This window comes from Cygnus atratus, chromosome 7 (genome assembly GCF_013377495.2).
Source record: "Cygnus atratus isolate AKBS03 ecotype Queensland, Australia chromosome 7, CAtr_DNAZoo_HiC_assembly, whole genome shotgun sequence".
Lineage (NCBI taxonomy): Eukaryota > Metazoa > Chordata > Aves > Anseriformes > Anatidae > Cygnus > Cygnus atratus.
In genome coordinates this window covers 448,058-473,070 of record NC_066368.1, presented here as the reverse complement: position 1 = coordinate 473,070, position 25,013 = coordinate 448,058, and the positions used below count along the sequence as shown (strand labels likewise).

General features: G+C 45.7%; 1 protein-coding gene across 1 annotated transcript in view; it reads left to right on the top strand.

The window, feature by feature from the left end:
• Positions 1-1,572: 1,572 nt before the first annotated feature.
• Positions 1,573-25,013, top strand: part of INPP5A (inositol polyphosphate-5-phosphatase A) — a 253,893-nt gene continuing 230,452 nt past the window's right edge. Inside the window, exon 1 of the mRNA XM_035547561.2 lies at positions 1,573-1,713. Coding sequence (XP_035403454.1) covers positions 1,639-1,713 — 75 coding nt within the window. The 5' untranslated portion in view covers positions 1,573-1,638. The remainder of the gene's footprint in view (positions 1,714-25,013) is intronic.

Here is a 25,013-nt window from a genome sequence, read left to right as displayed (position 1 = left end):
GCTGCTCTGCTTGGAAACTAGCTATTTTTTGGTCACATCTGAAACATCATTTGTGGCAAGCACAAACAGATGAGCTGGGGTGCCTGAGAGCAGGGAGGCTCACTAATTGACCATAAGCACGCTTTGTCAATTACCGTGTAAAATGCCGTAATTTTGCATAAGCCATACCTGAAGGCTGATTTAGGAGATGCGTTTACTTTGCCTGGTGTTTGGAGCGTGTGTTTATTTGCTGCCCATCAGATGACCTCCCCCGTCTGGTGAGATACAGCCAGGAGCTGAGGAGAAATAACTTTGCTTTTCTGAGGAGCAGCAACAAGCTATTCCTTTGACAGGAGTGCACGTTTCTGCCTGTGCCCTGGTACCCAGCCCGATGTCTGCCCAGTCAGCGCCATGGGTGTTCCGGTCCTGGTGGTTTCCCTCCTCACTCCCACCGCACCGTGTGGGACCTGCTGGATGTTCCTCACCGGCGTGCTGCCCTGCCCCTACAGCCTGCCCCTACAGCCTGCCCCTACAGCCTGCCCCTACAGCCTGCCCCTACAGCCTGCCCCTACGTTCGGTCTTCTCTGGGCCGTGCGCTTGGGCGGCTGCCCGGGACCCTAGCTCGGTTTTCCTCCTTTTCCTGCCCTGCTCGGTGCCCCGCGTCCGTGTCATGTAAGTGCTATGGGACAGCAGCTGCCCCGGCGCTGAGACCCGGGGAGACCTCTGCCCGCGCTCCCGTAGCCCTGCGGCACGCTGCTCCCGTGCGAACTGGCCGCGCGGCGCGGGTGCCCGCGGGAGGCAGGTGTTCTGCGTCCCCCCCGCCCTCGTTCTCCAGTTCCCCGCTCTCCCCAGCAGCCACAGCGCTGCTTTCAGCCGGCACCGGGGGGCTGCCGGGCCGGGCCGGGGCTGCCCGCCGGGACCCGCCGGGCCGCGCCAGCTGCCGGGGTTCAGGCGGGCGCCGCGCGAGCCCCATGGGGGCCGGGACGAGCCGCGCCCCCGCGCAGGTGAGGCCGGCCCGGCTCGTCCCGTCCCCGCGGGGTGCCGAGCCGAGCCGTGCCGCGGCGCGCCGCCTCCCGGGGGCGCCTCCGGGGGCCGGCGTTGCCCTTTTAAGAGCCGCGCGGTGCCGCTGTGACGTCGCGGGCGCCCGGCCCTAGCCCGGCCCCAGCCCCGCGGCCGGCAGCGGCGGCGGCAGCAGCGCGGTGCGCGCAGCGCCCAGCACGGCCCGGCCCGGCCCGGCCCCGCCGCCCCCAGCGCAGCGCGGCCCAGCCCAGCGCGGCGCGGCCCGGCCCCGCCGCCCGCCCCGTCGCGGCCGCCCCGCCCCCCGCCATGCGCCGCGGCCCGGCGCCAGCCTCCGCCGGCGGGAGCCGTCCCGGCAGCAGCGCGACGGCGGCGGCGGGCGAGCGCTGAGCGCCGCGGCCCCGCAGCAGCCGCAGGGCGGCCGGCCCCCGGCGGCGCGGATGTCCGCGGGCTGCCCGCGCCGCGAGGACTCGCCGCCGCCGCCCGCGCCCCCCGCCCGCCCGCGCCGCGCCGACGGGGCGGGCCCGGCCCGGCGCCCCGCTCCCCGCAGCGCCCCGCGCCCGCCCCCGGGCTCCCCGCAGCGCCGCCGCCGCCGCCGGGCGCGCTCCGCGCTTCCGCCCGCCCGCCGCCAGCGCCGGCGCCATGGCGGCGAAGGGGGCCGCGGCCGGCGCCGGGGTGCTCCTGGTCACGGCCAACGTCGGCTCCCTCTTTGACGACGTAAGTACCGGCGGCTCGGGGACGGGGACGGGGACGGGACCGGGACCGAGACCGGGGTCGGGGCAGCGCCCGCCGCCGCGCCGCTTCCCGGCCGCCGCGCCGCGGTCCTAGCGCCCGCCGCCCCCGGCCCGGCCCGGCCCGGCCCCGCCGGCGGCAGGTGCGGGGCCCGCGGGCGGGGCGGCCCCGTCCGTCGCGGGCAGCCCGGCGGAGCCGCACGGGGACGGGCGCTGCGCGCCGGGGCCCCGGCGGAGCCGCGCGGCGCGGCCCGGCACGGGGGCTTCGCCTGCCTGGGGCACGCGTCCGAGACCGTCCCGCAGCCGCGCCGCCCGGCCCCGCACGGCGCCGTGCCCCTGCGCGCAGATCGGGGCGGCCGCCGGGCTCCCGGTCCCGCCGGGCTGCGGCGGAGAAGCCCCGCGCCCCGCCGGGAGCGGCCTCAGGCGGCAGCGCCGGCAGCGGAGCGCCCCGTTACCGGCCCGCACGTGCCCGGCCCGCGGCGCGGGCGGCACCAGCGGGGCCTCGGGGCCGTGCGCGGCGGTGCCCGTGCGGCGGGGGCTGCACCCGTGCTGCCTGCGGGCCGTGAGCCGACTGCGGCTGTCTGTGTGCTCGGATGAGGAGGGTCGTGTTAAACTGACGCTGTGACAACGTTCGTTTCTTAATTACGGGAGCGCTTGCCCTCGTGAAATGAGAAGCGTGGAGCTCGCGCGCTGTCCACCTGCGAGCGGAGCTGCGCGGTGCCGGAGGGCTGGTGCGTGCCGCTGTCTGCCCTGCGGAGCCCCGCGGCGCTGGCCCCGGGTGACCTCCGCCTGCTCTCCCCCGTGGCGAGGCGCCCCAGACACGCTGGTGCGCAGCGCTCGGCTCCTCTTCTCTGCGTGGCTGACGGTGATAAAATCAGCCGCTCCGGAGCACTGTCATTTGCGAAATCCCGTGCTGTGAGACTAAATAATTTCCTGGTTGTTCCTAATTACTGGTTGCGACTCGCTAATGTTGCTGGAGAAAGCGAAGTGCATGCGTTGTTCATCGCTCGGCGTGACCAAAGGGGAGGATGCCTCTGCTCTAGCAAGTTACTGCCTCGCGCCGAGGAACACGCTTTCTGCAGCAACAGAGACGGGCTTATTTGGACGTGTTCCCCTGCAGGGTGGGGAATGGAAAGACTGCTCTGAACTTTGTTGGTGATGTTTCTGGTTTGTTGCTGTTGGAGTTGGGGCTGGCGACTGCCCAGTCAGGTTTCTGGAGCTGCGCTGATGCAGCTCAGGCGTGATGCAGAAGACGGTAACGTGCTCCGTGAGTTCAGCCTTCGAGTTGCGCATGGGAGCTGTCAGTGGCTGTTTCTGCGGGCGGGGCTGTTCCGCCTCAGCTGGGGAGTGAGCGTCTCCGCTGTGACCCCAAATGATTCGAGTTACAGACAAGGACTTGTGCGTTGGTAGCTACTGGCCTAAGCTGGGCTGGAAGACCGCTTTCGGTTCCTTTAGTCCTTTTTTTCTGTTTTTGTTCTTAACTTTCAGTTGGTGATATGTGTTTTAATTAAAACTTCCCCCATCTTTGTTCAAGCTTTATTTGCCCTCAGAGTAGTGCAGTGCTGTGAGTCTTCACCATATGGGGCAGAAGCCCCAACCAGGCCAGGCGGCTGGGTCTGAGCGTCCCGTGCTGCTTGGCTGTGCCTCCCTGTGCTCGTGGGGCTCCCGCTGGTCCTGGGCTGGGAGTCCTCTGGGACCTGCCCGCAGCCTCGGGGGCACCACTGGCTGGGCTGGGCCCGTGCTGTCTGCTGGCCCGCGTCTGCTGTGGCCACAGCCGTGCAGTCCTCCTGGGGCTGCGCCGGCTCTGGCCCGTGGCGGGGGGATCGCTCCCTCCTGGCCCGCACCAGCTCTGCGATGAGTCTGAGCCTGGTTTGTTTGAAGCAGCCTGGATGCTGCTGTGTGGCAGCAACACGGTTTGTGCTTCAGGTGTGGTTGGTTTTAAAACATCCTTGGTAAGCGGGTTCACCTGGGTGGGATAGTCTGGTGCAGATCACTGGTGTGGCTGATCCGTCTACACTTGTGCCAGGAGGAGAGAATTGCTGGGTTTTGATCTGCTTCTTGCCAGAAGCAAGTTACAATAACGTGCTGGTTTGCTCCCACCATCCATCCACATCCAGGAATAGCCCATTGCAGCACTGACCTGGGAACTCATGCATAAACATGTTAACAGCACAGAGGGACCGTGCTGGGTTGGCTTCTTTCCTCAAGTAGTTCAGCATCTCCATTAAAAATGTTAATGCAGTATTTCTTAGGTCTACAAATATTCTGCAAAGTTGGATCAACACATGCATTTCATAAATATGAATGCATTTGATTTTTTTTGGTGCATTTGTATTTACTTAAGCATTTAATGGTTGTCTTGCTGTAGAAAAAATTTCCTGGTTTTTATAACTGTACACTCTTGCTGACAACAGAAGAAGGAGTTCAGATTACCTGTGGGTCAGTGCTTCTTTGAGTCAGTATGTCTTTTTTCCCCCCCTTCTCTCTCTCTCTCTCTCTCTCTCCTCTCTTGCCCTTTTTATTTCCCCCTTTCCCCCCTTTTTTTCTTTTCCTTCCTTTCTTTGCTTCCTCTGGCTGCACTGGCAAGATTTCATACTGACCTTTCAACGAGCCTGGTGGCCACAAGTTGAATCTACCTGTCACTTCGCTGCTTTCACTGTATAGGGTGTTAATTACTTCAAAGCGCCTTTTTATCTGCTATATCCTTTCTGTTCTCTTCAGTTACTTTTAAATGGCTTAATGCTGTTGTGTTTCCCTTAGGACAAAGAACTGGGAGTTGTGTGAGAGCTGATGGCTGGGGCTTGTGAGAGTTGTCAAACTGCATGAGCTCATCTTCCCCAGAGCTGCGTGTGGGTGACCGCTATTTGCTACAGACAGAAAATTGTGCTGAAAGCCTCAATAAAACGCTTTGAGCTGAAGTGTGAGAGCCTCCTGTGAGGAAACCCCGAGGTGAACTGCCGCGGGGCCCTGCCGGCAGGGCTGGGAGCGCCGCGTGCCGGGCCGGAGCACGTCAGCGGGGCCCTGCGGCCTCCCAGGCCGCGCATGGCTGGGCGGCGGGCAGAGCAGGCTGGGTGGTGGATGCACGGCACAAATTGCGGGAGGCACGTCAGTCCCTTGTTCGGGCAGGCACCTAGAACCCGTGGGCAGATGTCCCCTTCCCCACTACGTGTGCTGGAGAAACTCTCCTTAGCACATATTTAATTGTTGGTACAGTCATGACCTTAAATTCTGATGTAGTAGATGAGGTTTGGTTGTTTCTGCTGGGTGGAGGCAGATGGTGATCTTTGGAATTTAATTTTTGTTGTTGTCTCAGAAGTTCTGTTACTGTTTGCTTTGTATTTAGCAGGGTGCAGCTGCAAATATTGAAGGAACACCTTAGAGTAGGAGGCTAATCAAAAAGACATGATTTGGAAGTGTGAGCACTGTTTCAGTTTTGGGTGACTAGCAATCCATGTTGTTTTAAACCTCTATGTATAGATTTTTAGGTTAAAAATTTCAAATATGCCTAGCAGACTTAGCCATTTAAGTTCCAAAATTTCTGTTTGGGCTGAGAAATAGTTCATTCAGACTGGAAAATGTGAGTCCAGGTTAGGTGGGCACTTCTGAAAATGTTTCCTTCTTTCTTCGTACCACTGAATGTATGTAGTTCTTCTCTAACAGGAGATAGGTGCCGTTCCTAAATTCTCAGGGCAACCCTAGGTCAGAACCTAAGCATGATAGTGAGAAGGAAAGGTAAAAGCTAAACACATCGTGTAGTTTTATTAGTTTAAAAAAATAAAAAGGTGGACTGATAGGCAAAGTCTTTTGATAATGAGGATGATACTGTTCAACTCTCTGGTTGCCCTGTCTGGAGTCAGGAGTTGGACTGAGTGATCCTTTTGGGTCCCTCCCTTCCAGCTCGGGATATTCTGTGATTCTGACTGGCTAATAGCACTGCTATCCTTATTTCTCTGTTTATTTTATTCTTTTTGTGCAACCTGTATATTTTATGACTGTACCAAATACTGACCTTCATGTGACAGTGTCTAGGTAGGGCAGCAAGCTTTCACATTCCCAAGTGACCTTAGCCTGCACGCCTTCTGGGTGAAAGCCTCCCTCTCATACAGCAGCACACAGAGTGGGCAGGGGTGGAATCTTTTGTTCCAAGTCCTGTGTGCATTATTATGAGTCTGCTTATTGCTCTGAGTATGAACTTGGAATACCCTTTATTTCTGTTAAAACTAGAAATTTGTTGACTGAATTTGAAGTAGAAATACTTCCCATCATCATTTTTAAAAACAGCACTTCTGACAGTTGTGATCACCATGCAGAAGTCTGTCTTTAGTGCATCTGAGATTAATTTTCCAATCATGAAACAGTGGCTGTAGTTTTATTATGATATTAGATATCTGTGGTTTTAGTTGGTGTTAGGTGATAGAGATAAGGGTGGTGTTTCTCTGTTGTGTTTGGTTTTGGGTTGGGTTTTATTTTATTTTATATTATTTTTTTTCCTTCCAGGAAGAACTATTTGAATTTTGTGGAACAGTTCAAATGTAACATAACACATTTTCCATCCTGCCACAGTTTCTAAGTGGGTATCAACACTAGCGCATTGGAAGTAAGTTGCAAGTTAAGGCACCTTCTTTTCTTCAAATCATCTCATTTATTGATGAGAAACACTTATTCCATTCTTACTATCAGGCTCTTTTGATGTTACCTGGAATGGAAGAGAAAACTAAACAAATATGCCCAGATACAGGCAATCTTTCTGTGAGATACTGAAATGTATGGGGAGTATTTCTGCTAGATGCAGTGGGGATAACTGAGGCTTTAGGCACCTTGCAGATAAGGAGGGGTTAGTGAAAACTTAATTTTTGGCTGAGGAAGGACAAAGAGGAATTGAATTCTGAAAGAAGAATGGTACAGAGAGAAGGAGGGTCCCACTCAAGTTTTGTTGGTGGATTCATGCGCTTTGGAATAAACTCATCTTTTTATGGTTCTTCCAAAGCTTGCAGGTAGCCAGGCGAGGAGCCCTCGCACTGGCTGGCGTGCAAACCCTCCCCATGGCTTCCCACGGCACTGCTGTGCGAGCCTGCATTCGGCAGCTATGGCCAGCTCCAGAGTGCTCCGTGCCGACATCCCGTGTTGTTTATTGGCTTGCTTTCTGGGATGCTGTAAAGTTGTGCTCTCAAACTGAGGACTTCCATTTTAGGAATACATACTCTTGAGTGATAACATAGAAGGCCACTGAAAAAGCCTTTTTCAGTGATCTCCCTTATAGGGACCCTAAAAAAAATCCCCTCTGCCTTCTCCTTATTTCTGCATCCGTCACTTCGTATTTTCTGGTTATTGTCTTGTCTTTCTGATTTTTTTGTGTGTGCATGCACCACTGATAATTTCTTAAACGTTGTTGCCTTCTTCAGTTTGTTTGGTTTTCTATGGCAGAATCTCAAATCAACATTTTTCTTAAGCTTAAGGACAGCAGAAACTCTATGTAGTTTTTTGGAAGTCTTTCTTGTTTTACTCAATTCTAAATGCCCTTTGCAACAGGTGAAATTTTGAGGTAGATCAGAATTCTAAAACTTCCTGAGTTATACGAAGATGATGATGGGGAGGAGAAAATCTTTCTGTCGCCCTTTGCGGTGCCTGTGCATTTTAGTCTTACTATTTTTTTTTTAACAGCTGAGGGATCCATCGTGTCTTGAGAACAGAACTGTTGGTAACACGTTGCCTGCAGGGTACAGCTGTTGTCCCAGATGTGCAGCTGAACAGAGCCGAGTGGTGGCCCAGCGCGATGATTGAAGTATGTCTGCTGAATCGCCCTCACTTTGGATGTAACTCTTAATCTACTGCTGTGAGAAGGTGCCTTGGTTTGAAGGTGTCTCGGTTTGAAACTCCTTCACTGCCTCTTGTTTTGTTCTGCTTCTGTGGCTACAGGTGAGCCGTGGATATCTGCCTGGACAGCCAAAGTGGCTGAGGTGGTCTGATGGAGCTGCACCAGCACTGATGCCCATGCTGGTCATTGTTACAAAAAAGCTTTTTTTCCAGATGTACAGGAATGACTTGAAACTGCTTAGATTCATGTTCTGAAAAAAGAGTAGGATAGCTGGGGAGAGGGTTGTACCAGCTGGTAGTTTGTTCTTCGTGTAGTCAGTAGGTGATAGCGATGTACAGCTAGTACACAGGAGTGATGCACTCGCGAGCATGTGGTTTTGACAGGGTCTGTCTTAAATCCTTTACAGCCTGCTTGAAGAAGAGCTAAGTGTTCACAGTGAGTTACAGTCTTCTCGGTGTCGTTTCCTGGGGAGCACAGCTCTGGGTGCCCCTGCTCGGACGAAGGCCCGCGCTGCAGCGCGTGCTGCTGGGCTGTGCACAGCCAGTGCACCCACGCAGGAGGGTTCCTCTGGGGGTGCCTCCCCTGTGGGCTTGCACAGCAGCTGCACCGTCTCGCTGAGCCCTTCCACTTCAGCCCTGTAACGTGTGGTAAGCTCTGGTGGCTGAGAGTGAGTTACAGGGCAGAGCAAATTCCTACTGTAGGCATAAAATAGAAGTAAAGCAGTGATATGTTAATGTGTGTACACATACATTTTAAACTTAAAAGCTCTTTTTATAATTTGCTGAAGAAGTTTGGAGCAGTAATAATGCAGGCAACAGAGAGGGATTTTTTTTCCTCCAAGATGGGGCTGTATGTTCAAAAATAACTTCTTTCCTTTAACAAGTAATAACAGTTTTTCTTTTTAGCAGATTTTTTAGTCCTCTGAGCAAAAGGGTTTTAATTAGGAGGCTGTGAAGCCTCCCTTAAGCAGGAAATTCAGAAGATTGTCTTGTAGACCATCTTTCCTCTCATCATGATTAAGTGTTATCATTAGCAGCAAGAACATATGTTTACATGAAGAATTAATAATGGCAAAGTGCATTATATGATTACAGTTTTCTGTTACTGTGGTTTTATAGCACGTGGAGTAGAGTTAGCAGTTTGTAACTTGCTGGGTTTCCACAAACTGTCAGTGTATCAGGGCGATGGCTTAAGAGGATTTAATTTCCAAAATGTTTGAATATGAAATTACAATGGGAATTGGATACTATAGCAAGAATGCTTTACACTTGAATCTGTTAGTTCATTAGTTGTGCTAGCACTCTCATGAAAGTTTTTTTTTTTTGCCCGTTTCAAAGTCCTCATCATAAATTTTCTTGCCACAGAATTTGACTTCAAAGGTTTCACGTAGAATACAAATCAAGACCCTCAGATCTTAGGATTTTTCTAAAAGGCTGATTTGCCATTTATTTACTTTTCCCTTTCCTGTCATTGATTTCCTCATACTGCTTGTATTTTCCACCCCCTACAAATGTATTTCCTCTTTTCATCTCAAATGCATTTCCCCCCCTTTCTTGTCCTGTGTATACTTACCTCCTTCTGAAAGCTCTCAGCTTATTCCTCATTTATTATTTAAAGTGAGGATGTCTCTGAGAAAAGCAGTCTTTTCATTTGCAATTTTACTTATGTCTCAAAATCCATCAAGAAAGCAAAGTTGATTGCACTGAATACGTTGTTTATTGCCTCGTAATATAGGAGCTGCACAGCTGCAGCAAGGATTGAATGCACATGTAGAGTGATCTAATTTATTAATGCACGTCCTCAGGGCCCCGGCAGCATCCGGATAACAAGCCTGGTAAAGGCAGAGCCAGAAAAACATACTACCAGTGAAATCACTCCGTTGTTACAAACGGTTGCATGTTTCATGTGGGACTTTATTTTTGGCTTCTAAATGCCATTTCACTGCCTTTAATGCAACAAGCATCTTGCTGCCTGTCAAAGTGGTGATTCCACAAGTTTAAACTCAAAGCGTCGTTTCTAAGAGGGTAGACCAACATGTGATTCCTCGGCATCCATGTGAGAAGAGGAAATAGAATTATTGAAATATCTGGAAAGACAGAGTGGCTCTCAGTATGTGCCCTGAGAGTAGCTTCCTCTCCTCCCTCAGCCCCAAAAGGCCAGCCTCTTTGGTCTTGGCTTTACTGTTGTCCTCTGCCCCTAAACTCTTATCTTAATTTGGAAAAAAGAAAAAAAGCAGGCAGGTCTGACTGCAAGGCCGGTCTTAATACTTTAGTATGTGGAAGTTACCAAAATACGTCTACATTGGTGGAATTCTAACGCTGTTTTCATTCTTTTGGTAGAGAATAGGAAGCGGTCACAGGAGAAAAAAAAGACAGGTCTTTCTGCCTTGGTCACTGCTTGAACAGCCTATCTCTGAATTGATTGAACATCTTTTTTGGATTTCTATTATTGAAGTTACAAGGAATCTTCCTCTGATTAAAGGTCTGAGGAAATATGTTATTTCATATTGTGGGAAAGGCCACCGTAAGCACAGTAATCATCAGGCTGGGGAAGAGTGATTATTAAAAGCAAAATGTTTCTTTTACTGCCTTTTTTCTAGTGGTACACAGTAGTTATTCAACATGTTCTTTTTAGCACTGTTTGTGTTACTTGTACATCATTATTTAATGTAATATTACTATTTCATCACTTCAATTTCTAATAGGAAAAGATACTAAAATTAAAGCATTTATTGGTAGCAAGCTAAAATGATCATTGCTTTTATATATTTTGAAGTCCTATATAATTAAGACTTTTCGTTAGTGCCTTCAAGTAATGAAGCACTTGTCTTCATTAGTCAGTTTTAATAGATAGTGTCCTATGCAAGCAGGAAATTAAGTCTAAGAAAAGTAATTAAAAAAAAAAATACATCACTGAAAGCTTTCTGTCATGGTATATATAGGTGGTGTAAATGCTGTTTCAAGTAGCTTCTAGATGGTATGACTGTTACTGATACCTAGATATTTACAAAGCTGTAGTTCAGTGTAAGGCCTGGTTTTATAATTTGAGGTGATGCTTACAGCTGAAAGATGCAATTACAAATTCAGAGTTGCGATTGGAAGAATTTTCACTTTAAGTTGTGGCTTGTGACTAGAAGGATTTTCATTTCACATTTTGGCTTGTCTTCAGTATTTTCACCTCAGAGTAAATGGCCTTCTGGTCTTTTCTTGCACCTTGTCACAAATCAGTGAAAAACTCTTGTAAGGAGAGGATTTAATATGATACAAAGTTGTAGTGGCAGTAGAAAAGCCCCACAAGCGGATGAAAGCATGGTTTCTAGAGAAGGAGCAGAAACATAACATGGTGGGATTTAAAAATCTGCCTCCTGTCTACAGCCGCTTCATGAAACTGGGGCTTGGTGCTACGACTGAGCTGGGTGAGAGTTGAGATGTCTGGTGGAGGCTCCTGACGAACCCGAGCTTCACGACTGGGGTGCATCTAAAGAAAGGGAAGCCCTGCCTGCCCCTCACACACTCCTGTCCCCGCTTTTAAGGCAGGCCTGTCTCTTTGCAGTCGCGCACTTCTTTGCCCCGTGCTGACGTGCAGACAAGGCCGCTGATGGCGGTGTTAGGAGGAGCTGTGCCCTGCTCCTGACAGCAGCGCCTGGTCCCAGCTCCCTAGCCCGGTCCCCATCCCTGGCCATCTGCGGGTGCCTGGGCCCTCTGGCGTGGGGCCTGCCACTGCCTCGACAGTCGCTCAGCAGCTCTCGGAGGCGTATGGCAGGCTGCATGTGCCACGGGTCTTTGGGGCATTGTGGAGTGAATGCCTCCGGGCAGGAGGCCGGCCCTCGCCCTTCCCTCTGGGAAAGGCTGGGGCCGACCCGACCTGGGTCATGGAAAGAGTCACTGGCAGCAATTGGAAAATGTGCTGGTAAAGACAAACAGGAAAAGAGCATCAGTGTGAATAAGGAGTACTGGAGGCAGCAACGGGAGGCTGTTTGGGTGTTTTCCTTTCCTGCGGTACCAAACACAACATGTTCAGCTGAGATGCAGAAACCCAAGTCATCCTGCAGAAACTTGCCTATTAAAGAGTTTAAAGAAAGAATCCAGAATTGCCTCCTGCTCTCAAAGCCTGTCTGCTGCTTGCTGTTCTACAACTCCAGAAGCATCAGCAGCATGGTATTTAGTCACTTGGAGGAGCCCACGTTTGTCTGAGCTTCAGAGAACCAGCATTAAAAAAAAGTTGGTATGTAATGTTTCGCTGATGCGCACACAGAAGCCGTGCAAATCTCTTTTCAGTGGAGCAAGAGTGCAGTATACCAAATGGCACTGAAACGAGGTTCTTTGGGCTTTTCGTTGCAACACAAAATATATGGCATTAAGTGAAGCACAAGTTCAGAACCAACAGAGTGTTAGACTGCAGAACTCGTTGCTGCGGGTTGTTGTATGGGGACACTGGTAATTGACAAAATTTAGAGACATACACAAATGTTGTAGAGAGGCTATTGTGGAATTGCCCTGAACTTGTCAGGTCCCCAAAAGAACTTAGAGAAAAGGTAAAACCCCTTGCTTCAGGGCAAAAGGCATTTTCCAGTTATTATCAGGAGGAAGGGTGGTCGGGCTGGGGAAGCCATGGCTTGCTTTGCGCTCAGCCACAAGCATCCTGGGTGATGTCAGCTAGCTTGCACCGAGATCCTCCTGGTGTGGGCCTCAAACAGCCACCGGAGGTTTTCAGGTGCTTGTGACAGGCTGTGGACACAGTGTCTCAGTGCCCCCTTGGGAAACTGGAGGTGATGTTTCTGCTTTGCTTTAGCAGGATGCTGTGGAGGCTGCTAAGTTAAAGATGGTAAGGGGAGCAGTTCAGATGGTAAGGAACCAGGTTAGAGCACCTCACTGGATGAGATGGTACGATGATCACCTCTTACAAGGCTCTGTGCTTGAGTCTGGCTAGCCCTGTAGGAGCAGGGTGACGGGACGATACGGCTCATGGATGAGACCTAGAGTGATGATTCTTTTCGTTCCTACTTACCCTGAGGAAGGCAGAGAAGTATCCCATGTTGATTTCAACACAGCTTGTACGGGCATGCACCACATTTTATTACTGCACAAGTTCCTGGCTAAACAAAGGGTTAGTTAATACAAGCTGTATGAACCTCCTGTTTAGTAAGAGGTTTCTGTGGCTTATGCAAGCTCAAATGAATGACAAAATTAGCTCTTTAAATAGACTTAAAAAAAAAAAAAAAGGAAGAGCTACAGGAGTAAGTGAAAGCAGGGAAGGATATGCTGTCTGTCTGCATTTTAGTGAGGTTTACAAATCCTGTTAATAGGATGTTAAGTAACGTTGCCTTTTTCTAGAAATTTCATATCTCATTGAAAGCCTTCACTAACACACCGCAGAAGGAGCGGTTGATCACAGGCATTAGGTACCATGGGAACATGCTGCATCAAAAACTCATTTGTTGTACTGTGCATGAGGTAGAGATGCCTCTACTTGTTCTCTCCTTGTCTTCCAGTTTCCATTGCATTCTTGAAAAGACATTTTTATTGACTTTGAATATATTGGCAAGCCACTGAGTATTAATGGGTTCTGAGCGACTATATGCCATGCTGTTAGGAGTCCTAGCACTGCGGTAGATGGACAGTGAGCGGTAGGCAGGCTTTGTGAGCTCTACGTAATTCGGAATTCCTTCTTTAAAGTCTTTTAAGTGAGCCTGTGGGAGGATGTTTTTAAGTTTTTGCATTTATGGTGTGGCTAACTCTCTAATTTTAGAGGCTTTGCCAATCCCAGTGGGAAAAGCAAAACAACTTTTCCCATAGGAACATCTCAGAAATGTATGCTGAACTTTTTTTGGCAGTGTTTGTTTATGTGTCAACCAAACATTTTTTTAAAAAGTTGTTCAAAAATCACTTGAGAGAATTCTGTATTCATTAAGTACCATCAGCCAGCATCGAGCTATATCTTAATTACTTCATAATTCTAGTTTAGGGAAAAAAATGCAGCTTTTTGTAGCACTAACGGGGCAGTGAAGACCTCTATATGTAATGTTGGGAATACAACTCTCACTGGTTATCGTTGCAGTGGATTTGCACAAGCAGGGTTCTTTTTGATGAACATATTGGCTGTTTGTGTCCATAGCATCATCTTTCAAAGTGCTTTTTAAAAGTTGTTCAAAGTAAAAAAAAATATCTATCTGGAATTACTGTAACACTTTTTTTACTGGAGGAAGAAATGGAAGTTGGTTGTGTTTTTTTTCAGACTTTAAATGTTGCAAGATACATGAACTGGTAAAGAACTGGGTGAAGCAGTATGATATGATGAACCTGCTCACTTCCAAGAACTAGATGTGACCCAAAATCTTCTACTGGACACCTAGAGCAAGTCTGTTTTCATGAACTTGGCAATGCTTTTCTGGGCGGGAAGAACAGACCTTATCCAAGCTTGGTTGATCGCAAGACTGTGTTGCTGATTCTCATTTGTTCTGTGGGATAACAATTTTTAGGAAAAAAGGCAGCAAAGTCTTTTTTTTTTTTTTCAGCTAACCTTACTAAATATAAAATTATTTGTGTTTGATGACTGCTACACCTTTTACTTAATCTCAACAAAGTTCTTTAATGTAATTTAGTTCTTTAATGTAATTTTGTTCTTGGTATCCTTTTCTGCGGGGCTGTTCATTTGTTGTGCCTCCATGGCTTGGCTGGGCCCTGTATTTCCCCTGTTATGCTCTCCTAGAAAGTATGAATACTCATGCTTCAGAGAAGCTCTTATCTCCCTCCTCAGAGAACAAAACAGGTTACTGGTTCCTGTTCACCTGGAGGCGGTTACACCTAGGCTTTTTCTAAATCACCTGTGCAATCTGAGGATATCCTTCTCGGCTTGCTTGCTTGCTTACTGTCTTGTAGGACGCTTTGTTTCTCAAAGAAACTTAGGTGTCTGTTGTGTCTGGTCTTCGTTCATTGCTGGTCATAAAATCTGTTTACTGTTCTGAAAACAGTTGTCGCCTGAAATTTATCAAATTTAATATTTGTGAATATACTTCGTATGTGTTTTCACAGGCGTCTACTTCAATCTTCAGCAGCTAAGGAGGAACAATACAGCTTGGTTTAAATGATTTACAAAAAAATCATTAGAGGCAATCTTGCATTCTACCCACATGATTGGCAAGTCATGGCAACTAAAAAAGTCTATATATATTTATCATAGAACCATGAATCATAAAATATCTTGAGTTGGAAGGGACCCACAAGGACCAACGAGTCCAAATTCTGGGTCCCCAAAGGACCACCCAAAAAGTCAGACCATGTGTCTGAGAACGCAGTTTATGCTTGCTGTTAAGTCTCAAAGGGAATATGTGAATAAAAATCTAAATTTGTATGCAGTGTGTTCATTCAGTTTACAGTAGGATAAGCAAGAGTATGGTATGAAAAATGAGGTCAGATATCTCATGAAAATTCCCTTGATAGACTTTTTTTTCTTCCCTGTTCTGCGACTTCCCCAAACACTTGTATTCCCATAGAGAATTTTTAGATTCCTTTTATTACTGTTTTTCCCTCCTTCCCTCTTGTGCTGCAAGACCCCGTGTCCCTACAGAGAACTGTGAGGGTCGTCTTTCTCCCTACACCACACCTCTTTCCAAACCTGCAGCAACAGGAGAGCTAGCTTGGCCAGGCAGTGGTACTGCCTTTGGCTAAATGTTAACAGAGCATTCAAAGCAGGCAAACATCCGGGCTCTTTAAGTCCTCTTCTCCACAAACTCTTCTTGAATCTAGTAGTAACGGTGCATTTCCATTGCTAAACGTCGGCCTGATGTAGTTCTCAAAAGCGCACCTGACAGAGCCCACAGACTGTCTCCGGATGTTTTGCAGAGTGACTTAGGTCCAGGCGCTTGAAAACAGAGGCTGTTCTGCTCTCCCGAATACCTGGGAAGAACAGGCTGGTCAGTCAGTTCTCAGAGTCTTCTGAACGCTTCCGCATGTGCCTGGAGTGTGCTAATACTGAAGCCTCTAAGTCAGGATTTCAGTTTTGGTTTGTCTTTTTCTTTTCTTTTGACACTTCAGTAGTGAATAAATATGCTATTCTTGATTACTTCAGAACTGCTGAGGTGGTAAAAGCACCAGAGCCAGAACACAGCCACAAGTGACTGAGTTGGGAAGAACAGTCAATGTACGGGATTCGCTGACAGCTAATGAATATGGATTTACCCCAAAAGAAATAGCAGCAAAGATTGAGTGATGGGAAGTGATTAGATAGCAGGACGTCTGCTTCGCTGATGTGTTTCAGTTACATCTGCTGTGGTGTTTGCAGTGTAACTGTTACTTGAAGCATGATTGCGGCAGAGAAGAACTAAGAATTTGTAGAAGGTGTTGTCACAGCACCAAAGAAGTGTTGAAAAATGAATATTCCTATTCTATTCCATTTTTTCAGTCATTTGATAATGCAAAGCAAGGTCACTGCTGTTGGTATTTATGGTACTTCAAGTGGCGTAGTTGGAGTTTACAGTCTCAAAGCTCAAAAGCAGTTTTGGTGTTTGCAGTGTCTCAAAGGAGGGAATATTACCAGAATCTTCATTAGAAAACCTCATTGTGCTTTCCCTTAATGATCAACAACTTGTAAACAAAAGCATTTTTTTTTTTTTAGCTGTGTGAATTCTTTGCTGTCTCATATTTGCTTCTCGAAGTTGACAAGTGTGATTTTATCCTGAAAGCTTGGGTCCAGGTGAAGTCCTGAAGCACTGGGTAACCCCACTGTGCTGTGCATCATAAATGTTCAAAAGACTGCTATGTTCTGAGTTGTATGCAATTTTTAGGTTCAGCTCCTGCAGTGGGATTAAGAAGAGGGGAATAAGGGCTGGAGCAGAGAAAAATGGTCATTGCTCCTATTCAGAATCACAGCCATTTCACTGGGATGTTACACAAGTACAGATATCTTAATGAATATCTTGGATCAGAGATGTTTGATTTAAAAAACACTCAGTGTTGTATAGTTTCATGCTTGGAAGGAATATTGTTAATGTTTCTTTTTTGTTCTAAATAAACCTTTAGTGGGTTTCCTTTTTCCGTTGATAAAAAGCTAGCTTTCCTGAAGAAACTGTAAATACTTGGAACACTTAACTATACTCTATTGCTCCTTAGAGCTTTTGTTGAAAATTGGGAATTGTTAGATAGAATTATAATTACATTCACTTGAAATGTACAGATGCGTTTCCTTGAATTCGTATCATCCTAGCGACAACTTTATTCTGAAGTTATGAGGGAAATTCCAGTAGTCACTTTAAATTTTCACAAAGTTCAAGGGTATCATAGTTTAAAAAAAAAATAATAAAAAAAGTACAGACTTTATTTTGAGATCCCGGCAGAACTGAAGTTTGTACTTTGTCTTAACAGAACCTCCAAAACCTCTTAATCAAATCAGTGAACTCAAAAACTTTAAGGACATGGAAATCGCTGATTTTTCTCACTAAATGGATATACAAAGAAGTACGAAAATTTCTGAAGATATTTGTTGTGTTTTTTTGTTGTTGTTTGTTGTTGTTTATTTTTAATGTGGGAATTTCCAAGAATGTTTCTGAAACGTGACGTTCATGCAAACAACTTACTAAACTATTCTGTGTCTTCTGTTTCATTTTTCAAGTTTTTCCCTGCTTAAAATGGGAATTTTCCCCCAGTGGTATTTTTTTTAAGGTAAAGAATGGGATGTTTATGGTGTCAATTTAGAGATGTTCTTGAGCTTCCTGTTCTCTGATATTTCAGGACAATGTATCCTTTTTATTCACGTGCCCAAATTGATGTACGTCATTTTTAGTATAATCATATTTTCTGTAAAATAACTGGAATTGTGCAAGTATTTTTCTCTAGGATAGCAAGCAAATCATAATGTGCAAATATAGTAGGTAGACTTAAAACACATTTGAAATCGTTGGATTTCATTTAGTTCACTTTTTCATATCTATTTAAATACTGGCTATGACTTACCACTGGAGCGAAGTGTGTGCTTTTACAAAAGAGTTTAAGAAGCCCTGAATTCAGATGGCATTCTTTAATTCATTTTGGACATGGAGCTTATCAGGTCTCTGAAGAAACTGGGGAAGCTGCATTCCTCCCAAAGTGCTTGGTTCAGTATTTAAGGGAAAATACAGTTTTGACTACTAGGATTTATTGATAAAGGATCTCACACATCAGCATACTCTAGGGTGATTTGCCTGGTAATTGAACGGTGGCACTTGCCTGCTTCTGGAAAGCTTACGCCCTGTTTCACTTCCTTCAAAGGTGGAAGGAAGAAGCTGAATTCAAGCTGAATGAATATTTTGGGGAAAATCGGCGTATGCTGTTTTGTTTTGGTGTGGTCTTTGGACTACTTTCATGAGTCTCTAACAGCTTTCTTCTGATTACTGAACCAAGTGATCTACAGGCAAATTTGCTTCTAGAAAGTATTAAGCCACATAGGCAATGGGAAGTCATAAAAGTTAGCTAGAGAGAGGCTGTACAGCTTGTTTCTTAAAACAACGCATAAAACTTCTGAAACAATGCTTCAATTAAATGTTACAGACCCTTCTTTCAGTTCAGAAAACTTTCTGTGAATTGCAGCTTTTTGTTGCCCTTCCTATTGGTGAGAGGGGTTTTGGTACCAATGGTGGAAACATCGTACAGGTGCTTTGAAAGAGATGTACAGAAACAGTCCTAAAACTGGTGCTGCTCTGTGCATTTATATCTAATTTTTTTGTCCTTAATTACATTTTGGTAGTAAAGGGTACTGCACAGGCAGCTTTGCATACATGCTGTGATGTCCTGAACAAGTACATCAGTGAACAGGGTGATGTTGATTATCTCCAGAGTTTAGAAACATGTTTTTCTTGTGGTTTTTAAATTATTTTGAAAGGGACTGACTGCTGACAAGGAACATTAAGCAAACGTGACATGACCAGGTGATGCTAAATCCTGCCACAGTGAACTTCCTATGTATTACTAGAGCAATGGTACAGCTCTTCAATCCTTGTCATCCTCAGCTGGATTTGAAGGATAACTTAGATTTTGTGGCAGTGTTCTCTTGCAACAGCGCTCTTCCTTCCTGCCTCTCTTGCACCTTTTCTCTTACTTTTATTAATACCTGAACTCCAGAGATGGCTAAGATTGAAGTTGTCTTGTCAGCAGCTGTGTTGGGTGAATTTTTCCAAGGTTTGTTGCAAGGTCTACTAGCCATTTAGAAATCTAAAACGGAAGTAGCAACAGAACTGCATTAAGTATAGTGCTTGTGATTATTTAAGCTTGTGGCACATAGAGAGCCTGGTGATAAGTATAGTTTGCACTACAAATGCATAGTAAATGATAGTGTCTTCTGGGAAGATGGTCTCAGTGTGGGAAAACAGAGGGTTCATAAAACCTGCCTAAAATTTACTGCCTGATACAAAACCTGGAGTATAGTAAACTGTTTACTTTGTGGAAAAAATGCAAAGCAAATGCCAACAGATGTGGCATTAACAGAGCTCATTTAAATTTCCTGTGCACCTGACAAGTAAATAATTGCCATGTGCTCAGTTAGCAGAGCTATAGGTATCTAGTGCTGCAGAGGGTCTGATATATATATATATATATATATATATATGTATTTTTTTGTTGTTGTAATAATAATATGGGGTTTTGCTTATGTAACATACCTGAGAATATAGGTGAATGTGAATGGCTGCACTGTCGGTAAAATGTCAATAATCTGTATCAGCAGATTGTTAGCAGACGAGGTGCAGCATACTGTTGGCTTGGGATGTAAATATTAAAGATGGCAAGAACCAGTTTTTAGGAAGCCTGTACTCTTTGCAGGAGTCTGAAAAAGGCCGTTGTGGATGCTTCCAATTAGTGGCACAAAAGACTGTACTATTTTTAAAGTAATTCAACAAGTCAACAGGCATACTGAAAAAAATTAAGTGTACGGTTGTCTGAATTGGCCGTTATCTTGACTGCCTTCTTTGTGAGAGATTTACTGATCTCTGTCTGATAAATTCCAGATCATGAAGCCCAGGCACCCAAAAAATGACCTTCTTTAATTTAATGGTGCTTCAGACTTCAACTGGAATTTACTGCTGCATCTTGTTCATTTACTTGCGTGTTCTCCATAAGCATTGACAGCAGCAGATGTAGCCTTAAAAACCAAAGATGTGCTATTTTTGTTCGACCTGGTCTTTATTGTTTTATTTAATTGAATGTTGTTTGAAATACGTTTGCCATCTTCAGTTGGCAAGAGCTCCATGAATCTAGCCACGAGAAACACTGCTTGCCATCTGTAAACTGGGAACTGGTTTTTTTGTTGTTGTTGTTGTTTTTTTTTTCTTAAGTTGCTGTTCTTTTTTAAACTCTGTGTAGACATTCCCCGCAATTATGGAGAAGTGACTTCATTTCTGACAGCAACCATACGATAAACTTGCTGACTTGAGCAAGTTCAGCTCAGTATGCGAGCAGCTCATCTCCCGTGAGCCAGAGCACACTGTGTGGAGCACTGTTTCTGCAAGAGTGGTCACTTCTGTTAGCATTAGATGCTTTCTGTTGTGGAGCATTGGAGATGATGTGGAAATGAAAACATACGAGTTTCTGGATTTGAACCAAATAACTGCTCATTTTGCTAGTGGAACAATATTTATGACTAGCATGTCTGGAAATCAAACTTTTTTAATTTTTAAAAGAGAGTGGGTTGTTTTTAAGACAGTCTTTAAATTAAGGTTAATACTCTGCTTGTTTTTGAACCTAGCAAATAGCTAAAGAGAACAGATCCCAGGTGTGATCACTGTTGGTTATCTTTCTTTGTTTTATCTGATTTTTATTATTTGGTATGTTGGAGCAAGCAACATGTAATCATTTATGCTGAAGGCAGTCCTTCTTACCAGCGAGGAAGGTGAACTGTCACATCCTTTTGTTAAGCGAGCGAAAAGCTTAAAGTGCATTTAGTTTCTCAATTTGTATATTTTCATGATGCCCTGAACCTATTCTTCAGTGTTTTAAAACTACTGAATCTCATCATTTTCTATATGGATTTATCCGAAGATTGAGAAAGAGGAGGGAGATATAGATTTTTCACAGTTTCTGAACTGGGGTATCTGGGGGTTTTGGTTGATAGCAAGCTGAACATGAGCCACAGTGTGCCCTGGCAGCCAGGAGGGCCAACCGTACCCCAGGGTGCATCGAGCACGGCATTGCTAGTCGGTCGAGCGGAGTGATTGTCCTGCTCTGCTCTGCGCTGGTGCGGCCTCACCTCGAGTACTGGATGCAGTTCTGGGCACCACAGTACAAAAAGGACGTGAAACTGTTGGAGAGTGTCCAGAGGAGGGCTACAAAGATGGTGAAGGGCCTAGAGGGGAAGACACATGAGGAGTGGCTGAGGTCACTTGGCCTGTTCAGCCTGGAGAAGAGGAGGCTGAGGGGAGACCTCATCGCGGCCTACAGCTTCCTCACGAGGGGGAGCGGAGGGGCAGGCACCGATCTATTCTCCTTAGTGACCAGTGACAGGACCCGTGGGAATGGTGTCAAGCTGAGGCAGGGGAGGTTTAGGCTAGACATCAGGAAGAGGTTCTTCACCGAGAGGGTGGTCATGCACTGGAACAGGCTCCCCGGGGATGTAGTCATGGCACCAAGCCTGTTGGAGTTTAAGAAGCGTTTGGACTGTGCTCTTAGTCATATGGTCTGAATTTTTGGGTAGACCTGTGTGGAGCCAGGAGTTGGACTCGATGATCCTTATGGGTCCCTTCCAACTCAGGATATTCTATGATTCTAGTGTGTTAGTGTAATTATTTTTGTAGCAGGGATTGCTGTCAAAGTGTATGTATGTTTAGGTTTAGGTCATCTCCAAATGTATTTCCAGGCACTTAGTTGATTGGCTCCTCAAGGCTCCCTGGCTTAATGGTATTTGCAATGTTAGGTATGGATTTGTAATGATGTTTCTTCACAGAAAGAGTGGTTAGGCGTTGGAACAGCTTGCCCAGGGAAGGGGTGGAGTTGCCATCCCTAGGGGTATTTAAGAGATGTGTGGATGTGGCGCTTAGGGACATGGTCTAATGGTGGACTTGGTAGTGTTAGGTGTTTGGTTGGACTTGATGATCTTACAGGTCTTTTCCAACCTAAATGATTCTATGATTCCATGATTTAAATGATTTCACGTTATGATTCACGTAAGTTTTGTCCTTAACATAGCTGCTTTCATTTCTCAAGCGGTTTAGTGGTTTTCATTAAATACCACGGACACTGTGGGACTCTGTACAAGGTAAGACTGTAACAGGGAAATGTTTTTTTGTAACTTGATGATTAGCTTGAGGCCATTACGTCCAACAACAGTTTGTCAAATAATTTGTTTGTTTTGATGAGAGATTTTGTAAGCTAAAGACGTATGTAATTTAGTGAACCCTTGAGGCTTTCAGTCTGAGTAAAAAGAAAAGGATTTTCCACAAATACAAATGGAGAACCAAAAATAGCTGTTTTCAAAGGGAATTGGGTTGGAGAATGAGAAGATGTGTATTATTCCAGAAGGAAATAGCAAGTGTTGAGAGAAGTTGTGTGAATTTTCACCCTTTTATGTAAGGATAACCCACAATCCTATATCTGCAAATATTCCTATATCTGCAAATATTTATTACATTGGATGGATTGATATTTTAAACAAAGTAAAGGTCCTGATGAAATTCAGTTTAAGTTTCCATATGGAAACTATGTCAAACATAATCAAAGCAGACATGCAAAGTATTAACAATTATGCTTAGTAAGTCCTTTAAGGTTTTGACAAGACCTTTTTCTGTTAGGGATTAATATGCCTTTTTCAGATACTCACGGAAATAAGACTTTTTCTTATGTAAGTGAGATAATTACTTGAAAAGAGGTCTGTGAAAATGGTCAAAGTGTGGTTACTGGTTGCAAAGGACTTATGTGTTTTTAAAACACTGCTATTCCTTTCCTGCGCTCCATGTGAACTTCTCTGAACATATAATGCATTCAGATACAATTTATTGTGTTTTTAGAAATCATATGGATTTTCAGTTGATCTTCAAGCAAAGATGTTATGACTACAGTGCTATTTTAGTAGCTATTAGCTACTACTAAGCTACCTGCAAGTGCTAGTGGATTTGTTTTAATTTCCTGAGCCATCTTCCTGGACAGGTTTTTAAAAACTGTTAGACCAAATTTTATACTAATAGTTTGATATCTTTATTGTATTTTGTTTGTCTTTGTCAAGTTTTGTGCATGAGGATATAGGACAAAAGGAAACAGCCTCAAGTTGTGCTGGGAAGGTTTAGGTCGGATATCGGTTAAGAATTCATTCACAGAAGGGATGGTTGGGCATTGGAACAGGCTGCCCAGGGAGGTGCTGGAGTTGCTGTCCCCAGAGGTGTTTAAGAGACGTCTCGACGTGGTGCTTTGGGATGTGGTTTAGTGGTGGACTTGTAGTGTTAGGTGATGGTTGGACTTGATGATCTTAAGGGTCTTTTCCAACCTAAATGGTCCTGTGATTCTATATACGTTGAATGTAACGTATCTTCAGGCCAAGGCTGTTATAATTTAACAAAAATGCAGGAGCGAGACAGTCATTGCTTCATGTTTTGTATGGAGGTGTGTGTATATTGTATAAAGCTGAGATGCCAAAGACTGACCAGCAAGTGGCATTTTAAGTGACAGGATGCAGTGTTTAACAGTTACAATGGATCTTTGTTTCCCTGAGCCTGTGTAAGGTAACTGAAGTGTTTTCTATGCAGGTGATATATCCTGCATGATAGAGTTAATGTGTTTGAGTGGCCTTTCCCGTTGTGTTTACCTCCTGCTTTGCTGAGGATGGGGATGAAGAGACCCCAGGAGAGAGAATGTAAGCTCACAGACCTCCCCGCCTGCCGCTCCCATGAAGAAAATCCCAGTGTTATGTCGGTTCTTGTGATTCTACGCTGTTAGCCTTTCCTGCTAAAGAAAATAAGGACTACAGGAGGAGATACCTTAACATAATTAACGTTACTAAAATATTAAAATCTTAGAGCTAATTTTGAAATCCTGTTGCTGTTAACTCAAAGGTGATGTGACGATTGAAAAATGAGATTTCTTGGTATTCCAGGGAAATGATGTAAACTCCTTCCAGTCCTCCGATGGGTGCTAGTGCAGTCATCTTCTGCCTGTGTCTGTTGGAGGACATTTTGTGGCCTCCCAGCCAGTCCTTGGCGTGCTGCCCCTGTGCCATAGCCTGCAGGAGAAGTAGGAGGGTTGGTGCAGCCATTCCCGGGCAGCGTGTGCCCTGCACGCTCCTGCCAGCCTCGGCTCATCACAGCGGGGGCCTTGTCCTAAGACAGGGGCACACTCAGGCTGACAGAGTTTGTTCTGAGTTAAAGCAGCTAACAGCAGCCCGAGAAACTAATCTTTAGCAGTTTCTTTTCCTTCTATGAGTATGTTATTTTAAGTGTGTGAAGCTGGCATGTAGGGTAATGCTAAACACTGTGTGACTTCGCTCTGCTCCTAATTTACGTTCAGAGCTGGTTTTGCTGCTGCTGTTGGTTTTTACACCTTCTGCAGAGGTTGTTGTGTGTCAAAGTGTCTGCTGAAATCCTGAGAAATCCTTCTCTGTGGATAGTGGTAGCAGCAGCAGCAATCTATGGAAAGTGATGAATCTTAACAGATTAAATCTTTAGTTAAATTCTGCAAAGCAAAACTCCATATCAAATGCTGTTGATAGGTATAAATGTTACATGTTTATGGGATGTGCTTGGTGTCATACAGTCTTTATGGATAGGAAACAACCGTTTTTAGTCAAAGTCTATTTCTTCCTTACACATCTGGAAATAACACGAAGCCTTTTTTTTATCTTCCATCTTTCCTTCCCACTTTCTCCCTTTCTGTATTTCTTTCAAATATGAAGAACAGCCTTAACTGGTAAGCTGATTCTTTCCTTTTTTCTTAGAAGTAAATATTGTCAAAACAGGACAATGAAAACAGGTCCAACTGGATATCTAGGGCTGTTTTCCAGGTTCATCCTAAGATGCAGATCTCCATGATAGTAAATACCAGTGATTGCAGAGGAGATAGGATCAAAACCATTCCCAAGGCACTGGAGAGGCAAATGGACGAGTAGTCTGATTGCTCTTTGCAAACACATAGGCATGGAAAGGAGATAGGAAGGCTTCTCAGGCTTCTTGCTGACAATGGGAAAAGAAGAGTGCGTTGGACTTGTTTTACAAGACTTTCCCATTGCTACACATATACCTGTTTCTCAGATGCCTAGCCAACATGTTTTATTCACAAGTTTTGGGGTTAAATTAATTTTCACATTTGGCAGCAGATAGGCTTTGCAAAGTTCTTTAGTGTTTTTCCCCTTTATCTGTAGCAAAGCATGTGGATTGCTTTATATGATCATCTTAATTCTTATCTCACCGAATTAATTCCCAGACATTGCAAGAGCCCTGGGCAGTGGTGATGCTTCCAGCTCTCCTAGCATCTGTTTTTTCTCAACAATCTAATCTGCTGAGAATAGAAATATTTAACTTATTAATTCCT